The sequence below is a fragment of the Mya arenaria genome, chromosome 5, assembly GCF_026914265.1.
Source record: "Mya arenaria isolate MELC-2E11 chromosome 5, ASM2691426v1".
Lineage (NCBI taxonomy): Eukaryota > Metazoa > Mollusca > Bivalvia > Myida > Myidae > Mya > Mya arenaria.
In genome coordinates this window covers 20,839,046-20,858,191 of record NC_069126.1, presented here as the reverse complement: position 1 = coordinate 20,858,191, position 19,146 = coordinate 20,839,046, and the positions used below count along the sequence as shown (strand labels likewise).

The window sequence follows — 19,146 nt, the reverse complement described above, 5'->3', positions numbered from 1 at the left end:
GTCAGGACTTCTGAGTAAATTGCATAAACCTCCCCAGCTTTTACTTTTAAGCTTTATAAAAAAGGCTGCAAGCGTTCAGTTTCAGTCCATTTGTCTCTTGTATCTTTAAAACCCTTCCAAAGTAGTGAGGTGAATCTTTTGCAGTGCGTTCAGTTCTTGGATAAAGTGTCCGACTTCCTCTGTAATCATTCTAGCATCATCATTATATCATCTGGTATTTAGTAATACCGCTGCGCAGCATAACGCGAAACTGTATTAGACCGATGACATCTTACGCGGATTTATGAGACAGGAAATGGATATTAGCCCTGAAATTGTGCAAAATTTTAAATTCGAACGCGTGCAAAGAACTGGACATCCGAACGGGGGCGGTAAAAGAAATAGTGTGGCCAAGTTTTCTTTTTTCAACAACCTGGAGTGTGTGCAGAGCACGTGATGCATTTAAAGGTACCCCGTTCTTCCTGACTGAACCACCGAAAGATGAAGATATTCATTGTATTGACACATTTAAGGTCGAAGTGTTTAGTTAGTGGTCTGATTATTGCTCACTGTCATTTTTTATCAAAACAAATAGTGCTGTGTCTTTTGCTGAGCCTCCATCCGAGCGAATAAGAGTTCAATGGGATGACGCATTTAATCAAAGCACTGAAAGTGCTGAATGCGGCAATGCCTTGATTTTATCGATTGTTTGTTTACTAAAAGTCAAAATAAAATTGTCTTGAAACTTACAACTTGAAAACCTTTGGTTCAAGTGGCAACATCAGAATTTCAAATGTGCAATAATATGTATTGTTTGACTGAGTCGATATTCATTATTTTATAAAGATCCAGTAGACACAACAGTTTTACATTGAAAGCCATTCTTCAACTTTGAAATGTTGTTGGATAATGATTGATCTCGATAATGTTGTGGACGCTTTCAACATAAAAAACTGTCAAAATATTGCAAACTTAAATTTGAAATGAAAATGTCAAAATATTAAGCATACAGTCAAACCCCGTTGACTTGAGCTACCAGGGAAAGGCGAAAACACATAGAGCGTTGGGGAATTCGAGCGAAGCGGGAATGCTTAGCTTCAGTATAAAGAAATCAGTCCTTGTACATCCAGTTCGAGCCAATGAGGAAATCAAGCCAAACAAGTTCGAGGCAATGGGTTTCTATTGTAATTGTTAAGGAACTTTTGTCAAAAATTGTTAAAGCACCGTTAGAAAAGAACATAATACAAAATTTACAATGTCACTATTAGTACATATTTAAATGTTGAAGTTTAAACACTGTTTCAACATTCGATGCTGCGACAAACAACTGTCAAGTGTGTTTTCAAAAGTTACTTGAACTTTAGTCTTATACTTGAAAATAAGACTTATAATCTCTCCTGAAAGGAGTAAAGCTCAAGCATATAAACAGCCCATACTTAACCAATTTTCAATCTGCAAGTCCCCATGATGTAGTGTACATATTGCAAACTTGAATGGGAAATGAAAATTAACATATTTAACATTCAGTCGAACCCCGTTTGCCCGAGCTCCCAGGGATTGGGGAAAGTATCTCGATTATTGGGGAATTCGAGAAAGGCGAGAATGCTTAGCTTCAGTAAAAAAATCGGTCCTTAACATTCAGTTGAGCCAATGAGAAAATCAAGCTAAGCAAGTTCGAGCCAATAGGTTTCGACTGAATTGGTTAAGGAAATTTTGTCAAAATATGTTAAAGCATCTTTAGAAAAAAGCATAAAACAAATTTTACAGTGTTGCCATTAGACATATTTAATTGTTTTAGTTTCAACATTCGATGCCGCAATGAGTTTTATTTTTATTGTGAAATGTTGTATGCTGCTTCAGCTCAACTATCATATAACAAAAGCAAGGGTGACAGATGTCGCTCGCCTAATTAATATGACCAAAAAATCAGTGTTAATTAGGTTGGTTTAGCTTGCCCAGAAAGTGAGTGGTTGTCGATAAAACATGTGAATGATATTGAATACAGTTAGTAAGTCGATGCTCGATATTTATCTGCTTGCTGTGGAAGTTATTTAAATTAGTTGTTGATAAGGAAGTCATTACCAGCAAAGGAAGTCACTGGTTGCTAAAAAAGTCATTGATTGCTATAGATGAAGTTAGTAACCTAGCACTACATGAGGCTACATACCTATTATCAAAATGCTTGGCCTTGCAGTTTTAGATGAGATATAACTGTATAAGTATATAGAAAACTTGGGATCCCTGGGCCGGTATTCATAAAACATCTTCATTCATTTCCCTGCATAAGTCATTTCAAAGTTCAGTGTATTACTGGCCATAACATATTTCATCAATACCAGTCCAGGAGCTGGTTAACTTTGAATCCAGGGGGATTTTGTAACAATTTTGGTAACAGCCACTTCATCAGACTAGTCTGGGAAATGTAATCTTTATAAGAAAATATGTAAGTATATAGATAACCTGGTATCACAGGGGCAGGGCCAGTTTGGACCCAAAGAACACAATTTGAACCAACTGGGTAAAGAACCGTCCCAGGAACCCAAAGGCAACGCACACTTGGACCACAGGAACATAATCTGAACTAATTTAGTTAACAGCCACTTCATGAGGATACATACAAATTATTAAAAATCTTGGCCTTGTGTTTTGAAGAGCGTTCGTACTATGTAAGTAAAAAGGAAATCAGGGACCGCTTGGACAGGGCCTATTTTGACCACAGGCCTATTTCTGTACAATCTTGGTAAAGGACCACTACATGAGGCTGCCTTGGTTGGTGGTCATCGAGCGGAACAAGCGAGTTGTCTACAGTTTTCTCCACCACACTACACAACTCTCTCGCATACTACCATGCCAACGAGAGTGATTAAGTATTCATTTTACAACCATAGTCCATTTCAACCAAATTGTACGGACCTGTATGAAAATCGACAGACACTAGTATCCAAGAACATGGTCGTCTGGCCAATGAAATGCTGGTAGAAAAAATAACGTCCAAAATAGACCTTCAGCTGTAAATATAGTTGTGTGAAGCGGGTTGAACAAGTGTACCAGACCTTTAATGCCTACAAAATGCTTGGTTAAGAGGTTGCAAAAATCAATTTCAAGCAGATTGGAGTGGACTTTAAAGGATAGAGAATTTGGTCAGCACATTTTGAGAGTAAACAGGCTCCACAGCTTATTCCTACATTGAATATTTCAGGTTTGTTTTTTGCAATGATTTAACCTAGCAGCTACTAAATTAAGTTTGATTTGTTTGAAACTGACGAAGAAAATGTGTAGTTCATCCCCAATATTAGGTTGTACCCGTTATTACCACTTATACTATTAGCGCTTTGCACACTTATTCATCGGAAAGTATGCGGATGTGTGTACGGCTACATTGTAAATAATAATATTTTCATACCATTAATGTCCTATGATGTGCATGTCCTAAAAAACGCTTGGGGTCTCTTCCAAGGTCTATTTTCAATTATGTGGCATTGGCAATGATAAACTTAACCCAAACCACCAAAAAATGCAAATTAAACCAGATAATAATCTTTCCTATGGTCGTTGATTTAGAGCACCTGCTAACGTCATGCAATAATTAAAAAAAAATACTATTGTATACATATGACGGGTGCCTTAGAAATTGCCGAAAGTTCTGTATTGATAAGTGTTTTCGGTGGACGACTTCGTTGTTTCACGCAGCAGGGTATTTATATATGACAGCTACGCTGCAACAGATACTAATCGTAATTTCATGTTTGTTATTTGAATTTTGAGTGGAGAATAAAAAGTTGCTGATTGGTAAACAAATTGTTCTTTTTAATATCCCATCACACTAGACTAAGTCCATGCCGTCGTTAATACGTTCTTAATAAAGTCTTTCTACGTCCTGATTCGACCTCTTCCTCACTACTTCTTTTTAACATGTTCAAAGCCCGCTCACGTCATTCTGCGTTCCTTCTATGTTGACCAGGTTCTGACTACGTCCTGCCATATTAATTTTGTTAGGACGTAGTGGCAACGTAGCCTGGTTTAACGGGCGTATAGCGCGCAGAGCTCTAAAAGAACACGCATCCTGCTTCTATAATTTGACATATATGGTTTTATCCTGATTTAAACTGATGGAAATGTTATTTTGATTATATACATTGCATGTTTCTTGAGTAGCAGAAATTATTTCTTCATGTAATTGGCTAGCGAAGTAATTCCATTATTCGTTGCCGAACATGTGTGGAATTGGCTGCTCTGAAAAAAGTTATATCAACTGGCCTTCTATACAACTATTGAAGAATGTCAAAATTATGAGTTTTTGACCTTTATTTTGTGCTTTTGATTCCTTTGAAGATAATATTTCAGCAAACGTTGATGTACCAAATCAGAACACTACCAGGTAGTATAGCTTCAAGCAAAGCCTTTTCGTTAGTCTAAAATAATAGATTGTTATACGGGATTCTTCTAATCAAGGATTTGAGATATCAAAAATCGTTAAAACAGCCGTCGATATGCAAATATTTGGAATAGCCTCTGCAATAGCTAGACTGGATGATCAACTAATTAGTACCATTTGGTCAAGCGTTAATGACCAATTATGCTGCTGATTAGGAATTTATAAAGCTTTTTTGACCCCATTGCTGACATTACCTATTTTGAGTGAATTAAGTCACATCTCAGTATGAATAACTGTATAGTCCCTGGTTATGCACCAGTCAATTGTAAACACGGCCCCCTCTCAGGTCCGCGGAAAAGCGGTTTTTGGCGTGAAAACAAAACCAACGCACTGGAGTTTAAAAAGAAACCTCAACTTAAGTAATATGATAAAAAGATGATCTGGTTAAAAGATAAAACATTTGCTCGCTTATCTAATGCTTAATGGTTGCCACAACCACCTTGAATGCGTAAGGGTTCGGAATACTGACAATATGATTTGGCAAACTGTTTCAAAGTTCAACCGAATGAGGATAAAATGAATTATGTTTAATTGCACGAGGAAGTGATTCTTACAAGATCGTTTGTCAGCTCAGTAAGTTATGTTTTGCATGAGCGCTTTTCTCGAAAACCATTTTGTAGGTCATAGAGAATATTGAGTTTGGTCAGATGTGCAGAGAGATTTGAGGCAATAATGTGTTCTAAGGATTTGTATAAAATACATGTAAGTGAAATAGATCGATAGTTTGCTCAGTTGCTGGAATCACCCTTTTTGAAAAGTGGACATGCAAAAGCCTTCGTCCAGGCAAAAGGGAGAGAGTAAGTGGTTAGTGACTTTTGAAAGAAGACTGTAATCACAGCAGCAATCTCACGCTTTAACGACAAGAGGGCTAATACGGTCTGGTCCAACAGCTTTGTCTGGCTTCAAGTTGGCAAGAAGTTTCAGTCTGCCATTTTTTTGAATGGTTATATAACTAAACTGGGGATTATTGGAATAATTTTGTGGAACAAGGTTTCTCAATTTCTGCAAACAAGCTTGTTTGAGAGTCTTTTTTATTTTACTTTGATGGTTGCCTTTAATGTTTTGAATTTGTTGCTAATATTTGAATGAGTGCCATTCTTTTTTAGTTTTGAATAAAGTTTATTTCTTTTGTGAATAAGTTTAAATTTCTTTAGTAATCCAAGGCAGTTTTCTTTTGCAACCAATTTTCTTGATAGGTATACATTTAGTAATACCTCTTTCGATACCATCTGTGAATCTAAGCCAGATCTCCTCAAGTGATAGACTCACTCTGTCCTGTGGGGCTACATGAAAGTTAAAAACACAGCCAATTTCCTCGCTATCCCCGGTATACCGCTAGACCTAGGGGTGGGGTGGGGGTGACAATTGGCTGGAGCATTACTAGTACTACACACGAAATATTAGTTTTTAAACCGTCATTTCTATTGATGCAGCACGCATCAGCGCACACAGCTATGAAACCAAATACTGTTTGTAATAGTTTGTACTTACCATGTTAATGATACTAAATAATAATGTTTTATTATCTTGATCTATACCTGCATCAACTTCATGTGTTGATCTTTTTACTTGCTTTTTATATATTCATACATTTGGCTTTATTGGGGATGAAAATGTATGCATAAGTATGTGAATATTTTAAATTAAATTCTATTTTAACTCCGTTTGACGCAATGCTGCAATGACACATGCCACGAAATTGAATTGCATGAAAGTTTTCGTGTCATTTATTCCATGTCTCTTACGGTAAGTATAAATTGAATCCATATGATAATGTGTCATTCTATGGACAGCCAAACTCAATATCTGCTTTTGCTAAATATCTTCACATGATACTTAAACTTGTATAAATTCATACTAAATGATCATTTGTTTTATTTCGTTCTCCATATTCGACCGGTGTCAGAAAATGGAACATGATAAAGCTGACGGTAGTCGTCCGCAAATAATATTTTGGCAACTCCAATATCGGTCATGTACATGTCATTTTAGCAACAGAAACTGTTAAATTGGTCGAATTGTTTAAAATTCGAACATCATGACACAAATAACGTTTGAACGGTGAATGTCTCGACAATTTATATTTGGAAACTCTTTTTCGGGCGAATTCACAAGTCATTTGTCCAAAATTGTTCGGCTTTTGATATTGGCGAGGAGTGAAATCTTCATTGTATTTGTGCATAACTAGTACGTTAAATTTGAAAAAAAATACAAGTAGATCATTCAATATACATTGATGAAAAACACTCCCGATGAAAATTTAGTCAAGGTCAACCTTAACGTATTTAGATTTTCCTTCACGAGTTGGAGAGCTACTTTCCCTCGTACTGAGTTGAGTGAAGTGGCGTTTTCCCTGCTTTAATTCCATGTAGTCATTACAAAAGCTGCATAGCCGCAAAATTGATTTTCGCCGTGGGTTATTTGACAAGCTGACTGACTTTAATGACGTGCTACAAAATATTGATGTACACAGTGTCGAACGTATTAAAAATAGCGTCCATGATTTTACATGTTTAATAAGGGGCGTCTCCGATCCGTTATTTCATAAAAATAGCCGTGTTAATAACTCAAATCGTTATTTAAAAAAGTCCGAGTGGTTTGCCCAAGCGTGCCGAGAGGCCAAATTGTTGTTCAAAAATGCCTTATATGTCTTTAATTGTGATAAGAATGATAATAACAAGCGTAAACGAATGGTCTACGGAAACAATAAAACTAAAGAAATTGTAAGGTTGAGGCATTCTAAGCCACGTCATTTTTGGAAACTTTTTAAAAATAATAAATCTAATACAAATACCAATGCTACTATGGATGATTTCTACAATTTTGTTTCATCATTTCAAAATGATACACTTTCAACTGAAAACAATGAAGCAAGTTTTTTTAACAATACTCATGATTTCGAAAATATTAATTGTAAGTTCGAAGAACTAGATAATCCAATTACTTATAAAAAAATAAAAAGGTAGTTAAATCACTCCAGAGGGGTAAAGCATTTGGTAATGACCAATTGTTAAATGAGTATTTTATCGAGGCAGTTGATATTCTGTCGTCACATCTAGTTGATTTATTTAATGCTATTCTTCATTTGGGACACTTTAATACTTAAGATAATGGTATTTCGGAAAAGGTGCAATTTACGTGAAAACAAAAAATTGACATATGACAATAAGTATCTTGAAACAGTTGATAATTTTACCTTGGAACAGTTTTTAACTACACCTGGTCTTTTGTTCTAAACCAAGAATCCATAGCAGGGAAAGGTGTTTTAAGGCTCTGTATGTAGTTATAAATAATACAAAGCATTATCATATTAGTCCTAGCGTTCTTTGTAAATTGTTTGACGCTTTTGTCGGGGCCAAGTTGAATCATTTTCCTGAGATATGGGGATTTTCAAAATCAAAAGAGATCGAGCGTATTCACCTTAAATTTAGTAAATATATTCTTGGTGTTAAAATGAGTACATGCTACATGGCCGTTTACGATGAAATAGGTACACATATAGATACCCTTTATACGTCAATAGATATGCTAGGATTATAAAATGTTAGTGTAAAACTATTTCTACCGACAACATTATCACCAAGGAATTGTATAGTGACATGTAAGGAAGCCATGATTGTCGTAACAATTTGGCCAATAAGGTAAACTCTTTCTTAGATATGTATGGTTTCTCATATGTGTGGTTAAATCCAAACTCAGTTAATTTGAGAGCTTTCATATAATGCTTACGAGTAAAGTGCTCGATGTGTTTAAGCAATTACGGTATGAAGGGATAAGCAATAGTAATACTCTTTGCACATATAAACTCATTAGGGAACATTTTGAAATTGAACTTTACCTAGATTATTTACCAAAGAAACTAAGAATGTCTTTGTCAAAGCTAAGATGTTCATCTCATAAACAGCATAAAGAAACAGGCCGATATGGCCGAAATGGAACAGATAGAGCTCAACGTTATTGTACTGTTTGTAACTCTAGTGATTTTATCATAAAATGTCCTGTATATAATTTAATAATATGTTATTGCATGAATGTAAATACAATGTAACAATCAATACAACATAAACAGGGTTACATAGAATTTGCAATTGAAAATAATTAAATATCAAACATGCAAATGGATAAGGCCACGAGTTATACCAACACCAGTTACGGCCCTCTCCCAAAACATCAAATAAGTTACAAGGTAAAGGTGTTTGTTTTTTAAGTAAGATAGTAATGTATAAATTAAAGAACAGTGTTTATCTGTTAAAAAAATGTTATGTAAAAATCTTAGTGAAATATATGAGAAATGGAAATACTGAAAGAAGGGAGAGGTACATACTAAGAAGAAGGCTCCTGCTTCTGATTTACTTAAAACGATTTGTATTTTTTATGAAACCCATACATTTTTATCATCGGAAAAGTTGTAAAGACCAAAAAATAATTTAGTAGAGCTCAATGGGTGTTATTGTCTTGTGTTTCTAAAAAGATGTATTCGTTGCCCTGTAAATAGTGTACAACGGAAGAAGAAATGTGTACATAATGTGTCTCCAACGTAATTGAGAAACAAGTCGGAATTTAAATCACTACAGTTGTCTCGCATGATACCAAGAATAAAGACGTTCCCTACAAAGATAAAAAGACAGAACAGCGGCTTGCTTGAATTTTTTAACTTACGCTTGAAGCTCAAAGAAGAGTTGGTGATTGCCTTATATTAATATCAAGCGAATTCCATAATGACAAGGACGAGGGTAACGTTTAGCGGGCGTATAATATTTCTAAACGTCTATTCATTGTTACACAGTTTTCATTGTTTCCCAAATTATCAGGATTGGAATCGTTCACGATAGGTGGGGAGTGTTCAGATAAGTACTAAGGCAATTCACCGTGACTATGCTTGTATACTAAAATTAGGTTTTTGCATTTTTCTTTTGTCCGGCAATGAAACCGATCCTATTTCCGTCAGAAGTCTGGCAATTGATACTGATCGTGTGAGTCCGGTCACAATGCGTGCAGCTTCGCATTGGATTTTTCTAATGTTTCCTTTTCATATATTGAACAATTATCCCAGACAATTGAGGCGTATTCGAGAATTGGTCTTAGGTAGGATATGTTTATTTGATTCGGGGTTTTACGATGCAATTATATTTTAAAGCATGCATAGAAGCAATATTTTCTTCTAGCAGAACTAATAATATTGTCTTTATGGTGATGCCAAGTACCATCAGCACTCAGTGTAACGCCTAAATGTTTGTTATGGGCGCACAGTACTGGAGGAGTATTATCAAACAAAAATCATGCTTCTTGCTTGTTTTTAAGTGAGCATAAAATAGCATCTGTTTTTGAAGGGTTGAATTGTACCAGCCATTGCTTAGACCATTCCGAGATTTTATCTAAATCTAAATTAATTTTAATCTCCATGTAGTTGGAACTACTTGATGAATATTTATATGAACAACTACAGAAACAAGCTCAGTAGCCTGAAGTTTAGACTGCAAACAAACTATCATCTGCAAAGGGCCTAGTTTAAGATGCTAGGGTATCAGCAATATCGTTTACGTAAGTAAGAAAAAGCAAGCGACCTAAAACGGAACCTGGTGAGACTCCAGCTGTGATTTGGTTGAAATTAGAAAAATAAGTACCAACAAAAACCAACAAAAACCCTCTGCGACCTATTGAGAAGATAATGAGAACCATATTAGCACATTTTCTGAAATTCCGTATTCTTGGAGTTTAAATATACGGTCACGGTGCCAAACTCTGTCAAATGCTTTGGATATATCACAAAATACAATACTGGTAGATTGTTTGTCATTGAAGGATTTACAAACTTAATAACATCTATTAGTTGGCAAACCGTCGAGTGGCCAGGAATAAATCCCGACTGGTGCTTGTAAATAAGGATGTTTCGATGCATATCATTGTACAAGTGTTGAAACATAATTCGTTCAATTACCCTTCCAACACAACTTATCAACGATATTGGCCTATAGTTGGACACGGGGGTGCGGTCACCCTTTTTAAAAAGAGGCATTACATTGGCAAGTTTCCATTTTGTGGGATATATACTTTCCTGAATAGATCTGTTAAAGATAATAGTCAGTGGAATACAAAAGAGGATGAAGTATGTTTCAGCATTCTATGACTGATTTCGTCTGGACCACTTGTCCTATTAATGTTAATGTTATCGAAAAGTTTTTATTTCATTCAATGTTCGTCTTCTTCCTTAAGATGGGCAATTGTACTTTATCATCGTCAATACTCGAAATAGAAACAATAAAAATCATTGAAGGAAGTTGCTGTTCTGTTCTGTACTGTAAATTAGCACGAGGACAGTCAGACTGACAAGACTTTAAAAACCGGTTTTATTTCATAGTGCGCGACCACGTGCTAAATTATGGCGAAAGAATGATATATTCTGAGACTGAGAACCGTGATCCCATTCAGTTGCGGCTAAGTACTATTTTGTCAGAATTGAGCAGCTTGAAGCAAGAAGTACAAGTTAGTAGTTAATCTGTAGCTTCAGAAGTTAAAAAGCTCAAATCAGAGCAGGATATAAAGTGGCGTTTCGAAGGAAATAAAGTGCAATTTCAATTCAATAATGAACTTGTAGATACTGTGAAACAATTAAAATGGGCTTTACAGCACGGGAAGATTAAATATTGCAATGAACAGTTAAGTGAGATGTCGGACAGATTACACAAGATAAATAAGTGGATCGCAGATAGTTCCGAGGGCGTATGGGAAACAGTACGTCAGTAGGAGTCAAACACAGTAGCAAGCGACAGTAAAGATCAAACTAAAATTCACAGGGCTGAGACCAGAGCCCTCAGTAACAAACGCTCTTTAAGGGGAAAGTGTCGTGACTTTTCTAACAATCGCTTGTCTGTGCAGCCGCCTTTTCCTGTGGGAGGGGGACGAGGTCGTTTTCTTCCCTACGGACCCATTAGCAATGCCTCCGGTTACGGTCCAGGCTTCACGTCCGGTTTCGGCTACGGTACAGTCCTAGACTTTGGCAGTCCCTCTGCTCCCGGTCCCGGTGGAGAAACCACCCACTCCCGGCGGAACTGTCCCCACGTCCGAACAGTCACCCAGAGTGACCAGCCAGCCGATCCCAGAAAGCGTAATTTCTGACGATACGACTATGAAAGATGAGTGTGATTACCGTGAGGCGTTTTATTGATTACGCATGGTATCAGGTTAGTACTGTAAATGGAGTTTCGTGTGTCTGTGTTGGAAATCATCATTGTTTTGGGCATTTTGTGTAGAAAAATGGTGTGTGTATCGATGCAATAATCGATTGGTTTGATTTACCAACCGACAGGCAGTATTATGTAAAATGTTAAAATGGAAAGAGGATGTTTGGAAATGCTGATTTGAAATTTAGAATGATGGCGTTAAAAGTTTAGTTTAGTAAAGCGAAATAACTGTTTGTAAAATTGTCTTGCACAGTGGATAATCCCCCTCGAGAGACGTTCTTGCTATTTGCAATATTGTTGTCAAGAGGCGCTATCGCCGGAATATTTACACTTGACACTGTGGCACCGCAAAAGTGACGTTACATTATTGCTGCATAGCAGAATTGCTTATCAACAATTATTGAAAGAATAGAGCAAATTGACAAACACTGTGTGTTGGTTTGTTTTGTTTGTTTTGATTATTGAAAGCGTAGAAAGAATCATATGCTGGATTAGTTATTATTTAAACAACTTTAATATTGCATATACACAGAGAAGCGTAATTTATGTTTGTGTTATGTGATGACGACTATATGTTTACGATTTGTAACAAGCTATGTTTTACGAGTAAGATAATTATTATTGTGTTTTTGTTTTAGCATTTTTTTTTTCAGGTTCATCAACAAGAAATTAACGGTCTGCCTGACGTATTTGGCGGAGAGAGTAACCCTGCTCACGGACCTGCTTCGCAATTCACGCGCATTCACCGCGGACACTAAATATCATGGTGCATTGATGCGTTTTCATAAATGGGCGTTGTGTAATGGGTTAGGGAGTAGGGACACTTTACCCGCTAAGAGTCATGTTGTTGCTATTTATTTAGCATCTTTGATTAAAACCGCTTAAACACCAAATCCTGTGACTGCTGCCTTTTATGCTATAAAATGGTTTCATGAAATGTTCGGTTTAGTATCTCCTACGAATCTAAATTAGTAGTAAATATTGTGAAAAGATGATATACATGAACGTTTATTAGTTTCAATGTATGTATGATTTCAAGGCGTTTCTACATAGATCTAGGGTCCATCAAGTTTTTTTTTATAATGAAGTGCCCGTTCTTTTTATTCAGTTGACTGTCCAGATGCTTACTAAAATACAGTAAATGTATTTTTTATCTTGTTGTTCGTGTTTATTTATTCAAAACATTTATCACTAATATACAGTGAGTCATAAATCTAAAGGCGTATACCAGTGTCATGTGGTCAAATTGAAATAAGTGAGAGAAGTTGTACGTCAGGAATACGAATTATGCAAGTTTTGCAGTGGAGGTATTGCATTGCCTTTGCTGCTGTTTTGTTTTACAAGCATTCTAAATGTTTTCCAATAAAGGCGCGGATTGGAAGAATTAAACACGATTAGTTTACCTTCTAAGTTACTGAAAAAGGTTCTTGTGCATGTTTAGTCATATTTGATATATATTTCTTACTTTTTTGTAAGTAACCCAATCACACGAATTTCTCGATCGCGCAGCTTTTGTTTTTAGTTTATCACGTTTGTTAGATAATTTTCTTATTACAGGGTTATATCATGCCTTATTACAGGGTTATGTCATGCCTTATTACAGGGTTATGTCATGCCTTATTACAGGGTTATGTCATGCCTTATTACAGGGTTATGTCATGCCTTATTACAGGGTTATATCATGCCTTATTACAGGGTTATGTCATGCCTTATCTTAATTACGATTTGTTGCATAGTGAGTAGGTATACTTTTTTCAGCGATATTTATAAATGTTTTAGTAAAACAATTCGTAGCTTCGACGATAGTTCCGTTATTCAAAACATTCCAGTCGGTGGTACTTAAAAGATTATTCGTTTTGTTAAAATCATGGCTGCTCGTGTATAGTTCCATATACCTTTCTAGTGATGCTATTGGTAGCAGAAAAACTACTTTTTATAAAAGCATGACCACAACAATAATCACCTACAATTTGATGAGTTTCAAAATTGCCTGGCTGATTAAAAAAAAAATAATGTGTTGTGAAACTGCAGTCGAGTCTTACAAGGTCCACGTATAGTTCGTTATTCTGGTTGGAGAATATATGACATTTCGTAAGTTATTTGTTGCCATAAATTCCCGAAAACTCCGATGAAGTGGATTAAGCTGATCCTCGTTTATATCTCCGGCAATTATAATAGTGTTACCTTGTATACCTTATCAAGGCTAACATTAACTCTATCCCAAAAATCGACTGTTAGTGGGGATAACGATATAAAGTCCCAATTAAAAAAGTTTATTTTTTTGTATTTCAATTCGACCCATAACGATTCGGGTAAATAATTTTCTAAAATGTTCAACCCTAACGGTCTGAAGTATGCCGAAAAAATGCATTAAAAACAACACCGGAATGGAACGAGTAATCTTTTCTAAACATAAATTCATGATTATCAATAAGCAGAAAATCGTCGCTGACTTCATTTGACAGATAAAGAAACGTAAGCATACTAATTAGCTTAGGTAAATTATAAATCAAGCATTTCTATTATACGTTATATAGCATCTTTCAAGTATTATGACATTTGTAAATAGCCTCCCATACTATTTTAACTATATGTAATATATATCTCACTGTTTGATTTGAATATGTATCTCTCTTTTTTCCCATTTTTGTAGCTTCTGTTTGTTTGTTTTTAATTTAATTCGGTTATATTTCAGTCTCTTTTCTTGTATTTAGGCCATGCATCGTTGTGACCATACTGCATATTTATATGTGTGCTTATATGTTCTATATTTTGTCACGAAATTGTTGAATAAGATGTTAACGGCAAACAACATTTCTGCCTGTCTGTCTGTCTGTCTAAAGTGCAGGATAATGCTGAAAAATGAACTGATCATCTCACCTTTTCTATAGCAGGGGAAGGAACTGACCAGCTGCCTTTCACTCAAGTGGATGACGGAACTGATTATCTGCCTTCCTATAGAGTAGAAGAATGAGTTGATTACCGTCTTTCTCTACCATTTATTATCTCCCTTTCTCTACCATTAATTATCTCCCTTTCTCTATCATTAATAATTTCCCTTCTGTACCATTTATTATCTCCCATTCTATACCATTAATCACATCCCTTTCTCTACAATTAATTATCTCACTTTCTCTACCATTATTATCTCCTTTTCTCTACCATTACCCACATCCCTTTCTCTACCATTAATCACTTCCCTTTCTCTACAATTAATTATCTCCCTTTCTCTACAATTAATTATCTCCCTTTCTCTACCATTACTTATCTTCCTTTCTCTACCATTTATTATCTCCCTTTCTCTACCATAATTCACTTTCCTTTCTCTACCATTAATCACCTCCCTTTCGCTACCATTAATTATCTCCCTTTCTCTACCATTAACCACATCCATTTTTCTACCATTAATCACTTCCCTTTCTCTACCATTTATCACCTCCCTTTCCCTACAATTAATTATCTCCCTTTCTCTATCATAAACTATTATCTCCCTTTCTCTACCATTTATCACCTCCCTTTCCCTACCATTAATCACATCGCTTTCTCTACCAATAATTATCTCCCTTTCTCTACTATTAATCACATCCCTTTCTCTACCATTACTTATCTCCCTTTCTCTACCATTAATCACATCCCTTTCTCTACCATTACTTATCTCCCTTTCTCTACCATTAATCACATCCCTTTCCCTACCATTAATCACATCCCTTTCCCTACCATTAATCACATCCCTTTCCCTACCATTTATCACATCCCTTTCTGTACCATTTATCATCTCCCTTTCTCTACCATTAATCGCATCTCTTTCTCTACCATTAATCACCTCCCTGTCTCTACCATTAATCACATCCCTTTCTCTATCATTAATCATCTCCCTTTCTCTACCATTAATCACATCTCTTTCTCTACCATTAATCACCTCTCTTTCTCTACCATTAATCACATCCCTTTCTCTACCATTAATCACCTCCCTGTCTCTACCATTAATCACATCCTTTTTCTACCATTAATCACCTCGCTGTCTCTACCATTAATCACATCCCTTTCTCTACCATTAATCACCTCCCTCTCCCTTTCTCTACCATTAATCATCTCCCTTTCCCTACCATTAATCATCTCCCTTTCTCTACCATTAATCACCTCCCTGTCTCTACCATTAATCACATCCTTTTTCTACCATTAATCACCTCGCTGTCTCTACCATTAATCACATCCCTTTCTCTACCATTAATCACCTCCCTCTCCCTTTCTCTACCATTAATCATCTCCCTTTCCCTACCATTAATCATCTCCCTTTCTCTACCATTAATCACATCCCTTTCTCTACCATTTATCACCTCCCTGTCTCTACCATTAATCACATCCCTTTCTCTACCATTAATCATCTCCCTTTCCCTACCATTAATCATCTCCCTTTCTCTACCATTAATCATCTCCCTTTCCCTACCATTAATCATCTCCCTTTCTCTACCATTAATCATCTCCCTTTCCCTACCATTAATCATCTCCCTTTCTCTACCATTAATCACCTCCCTTTCTCTACCATTAATCACCTCCCTGTCTCTACCATTAATCACATCCCTTTCTCTACCAGTAATCATCTCCCTTTCCCTACCATTAATCATCTCCCTTTCTCTACCATTAATCATCTCCCTTTCCCTACCATTAATCATCTCCCTTTCTCTACCATTAATCATCTCCCTTTCCCTACCATTAATCATCTCCCTTTCTCTACCATTAATCACCTCCCTTTCTCTACCATTAATCACCTCCCTGTCTCTACCATTAATCACATCCCTTTCTCTACCAGTAATCATCTCCCTTTCCCTACCATTAATCATCTCCCTTTCTCTACCATCAATCATCTCCCTTTCCCTACCATTTATCACATCCCTTTCTCTACCATTAATCATCTCCCTTTCCCTACCATTAATCACATCCCTTTCTCTACCATTAATCACCTCCCTGTGTCTACCATAAATCACATCCCTTTCTCTACCATACGTTATCTCCCTTTCTCTACCATCAATCACCTCCCTGTCTCGACCATTAATCACATCCCTTTCTCTACCATTAATCATCTCCCTTTCCCTACAATTAATCACATCCCTTTCTCTACCATTAATCACCTCCCTGTCTCTACCATAAATCACATCCCTTTCTCTACCATAAGTTATCTCCCTTTCTCTACCATCAATCACCTCCCTGTCTCGACCATTAATCACATCCCTTTCTCTACCATTAATCATCTCCCTTTCCCTACCATTAATCACATCCCTTTCTCTACCATTAATCACCTCCCTGTCTCTACCATAAATCACATCCCTTTCTCTACCATAAGTTATCTCCCTTTCTCTACCATTAATCACATCCCTTTCCCTACCATTAATCACATCCCTTTCTCTACCATTAATCACCTCCCTGTCTCGACCATTAATCACATCCCTTTCCCTACCATTAATCACCTCCCTTTCTCTACCATTAATCACCTCCCTGTCTCTACCATTAATCACATCCCTTTCTCTACCATTAATCACATCCCTGTCTCTACCATTAATCACATCCCTTTCTCTACCATTAATCATCTCCCTTTCTCTACCATTAATCACATCCCTTTCTCTACCATTAATCACATCCCTTTCCCTACCATTAATCACATCCCTTTCTCTACCATTAATCATCTCCCTTTCCCTACTATTAATCATCTCCCTTTCTCTACCATTAATCACCTCCCTTTCTCTACCATTGATCACCTCCCTGTCTCTACCATTAATCACATCCCTTTCTCTACCAGTAATCATCTCCCTTTCTCTACCATTAATCACCTCCCTTTCTCTACCATTGATCACCTCCCTGTCTCTACCATTAATCACATCCCTTTCTCTACCATTAATCACATCCCTTTCTCTACCAGTAATCATCTCCCTTTCCCTTCCATTAATCACATCCCTTTCTCTACCATTAATCACCTCCCTGTCTCGACCATTAATCACATCCCTTTCTCTACCATTAATCACATCCCTTTCCCTACCATTAATCACATCCCTTTCTCTACCATTAATCATCTCCCTTTTCCTACCATTAATCATCTCCCTTTCTCTACCATTAATCACCTCCCTTTCTCTACCATTAATCACCTCCCTGTCTCTACCATTAATCACATCCCTTTCTCTACCATTAATCACATCCCTTTCTCTACCAGTAATCATCTCCCTTTCCCTACCATTAATCATCTCCCTTTCTCTACCATTAATCACCTCCCTGTCTCTACCATAAATCACATCCCTTTCTCTACCATAAGTTATCTCCCTTTCTCTACCATTAATCACATCCCTTTCCCTACCATTAATCACATCCCTTTCTCTACCATTAATCATCTCCCTTTCCCTACCATTAATCATCTCCCTTTCTCTACCATTAATCACCTCCCTTTCTCTACCATTAATCACCTCCCTGTCTCTACCATTAATCACATCCCTTTCTCTACCATTAATCACATCCCTTTCTCTACCATTAATCATCTCCCTTTCCCTACCATTAATCATCTCCCTTTCTCTACCATTAATCACCTCCCTGTCTCTACCATAAATCACATCCCTTTCTCTACCATAAGTTATCTCCCTTTCTCTACCATTAATCACATCCCTTTCCCTACCATTAATCACATCCCTTTCTCTACCATTAATCACCTCCCTGTCTCGACCATTAATCACATCCCTTTCTCTACCATTAATCATCTCCCTTTCCCTACCATTAATCACCTCCCTTTCTCTACCATTGATCACCTCCCTGTCTCGACCATTAATCACATCCCTTTCTCTACCATTAATCACATCCCTTTCTCTACCAGTAATCATCTCCCTTTCCCTACCAGTAATCATCTCCCTTTCCCTACCATTAATCATCTCCCTTTCTCTACCATTAATCACCTCCCTGTCTCTACCATAAATCACATCCCTTTCTCTACCATAAGTTATCTCCCTTTCTCTACCATTAATCACATCCCTTTCCCTACCATTAATCACATCCCTTTCTCTACCATTAATCACCTCCCTGTCTTTACCATTAACCACATCCCTTTCCCTACCATTAATTATCTCCCTTTCTCTACCATTATTCACATCCCTTTCTCTGCCAGTAATCACATCCCTTTCCCTACCATTAATCACATCCCTTTCTCTACCATTAATCATCTCCCTTTCTCTACCATTAATCATCTCTCTTTCTCTACCATTAATCACATCCCTTTCTCTACCATTAATCACATCACTTTCTCTACCATTATTCACATCCCTTTCCCTACCATTAAACACCTCCATAACTCTTTCATAAATCCCATCCCTTATTAATCGCCGCTCTTTCTCTAAAGTGGAAGAAGAGACTAATTACCTGCCTTTCTCTATAGTATTCTCGAAGGAATTGACCACCTCCCTTTCAATATAGGAAGGAAATGATTACCTGCCTATCTCTTTTGCGGAGGAAGGAACTGACCACCTCGATTTCTCTAAATTGGAGTAAGGGACTTCCTACCTCCCTTACTCTATAGTGGAG

The 19,146-nt window shown here is 36.7% G+C and overlaps 2 protein-coding genes across 2 annotated transcripts; both read right to left on the bottom strand.

The window, feature by feature from the left end:
* Positions 1–14,716: 14,716 nt before the first annotated feature.
* On the bottom strand, positions 14,717–15,466 carry LOC128235523 (S-antigen protein-like). The gene has a single exon (XM_052950333.1). The coding sequence runs from the start codon at positions 15,464–15,466 to the stop codon at positions 14,717–14,719; it is 750 nt and encodes a 249-aa protein (XP_052806293.1).
* A 289-nt stretch (positions 15,467–15,755) lies between these two features.
* Positions 15,756–18,914, bottom strand: LOC128235522 (S-antigen protein-like). The gene has a single exon (XM_052950332.1). The coding sequence runs from the start codon at positions 18,912–18,914 to the stop codon at positions 15,756–15,758; it is 3,159 nt and encodes a 1,052-aa protein (XP_052806292.1).
* Between the last annotated feature and the right edge of the window lie 232 nt (positions 18,915–19,146).

Bases quoted from the DNA above. Each gene is read 5' to 3' on its own strand.
- LOC128235523 (XM_052950333.1), bottom strand. From the start codon at position 15,466: ATGATTAATGATAGAGAAAGGGATGTGATTAATGGTAGAGACAGGGAG.
- LOC128235522 (XM_052950332.1), bottom strand. From the start codon at position 18,914: ATGGAGGTGTTTAATGGTAGGGAAAGGGATGTGAATAATGGTAGAGAA.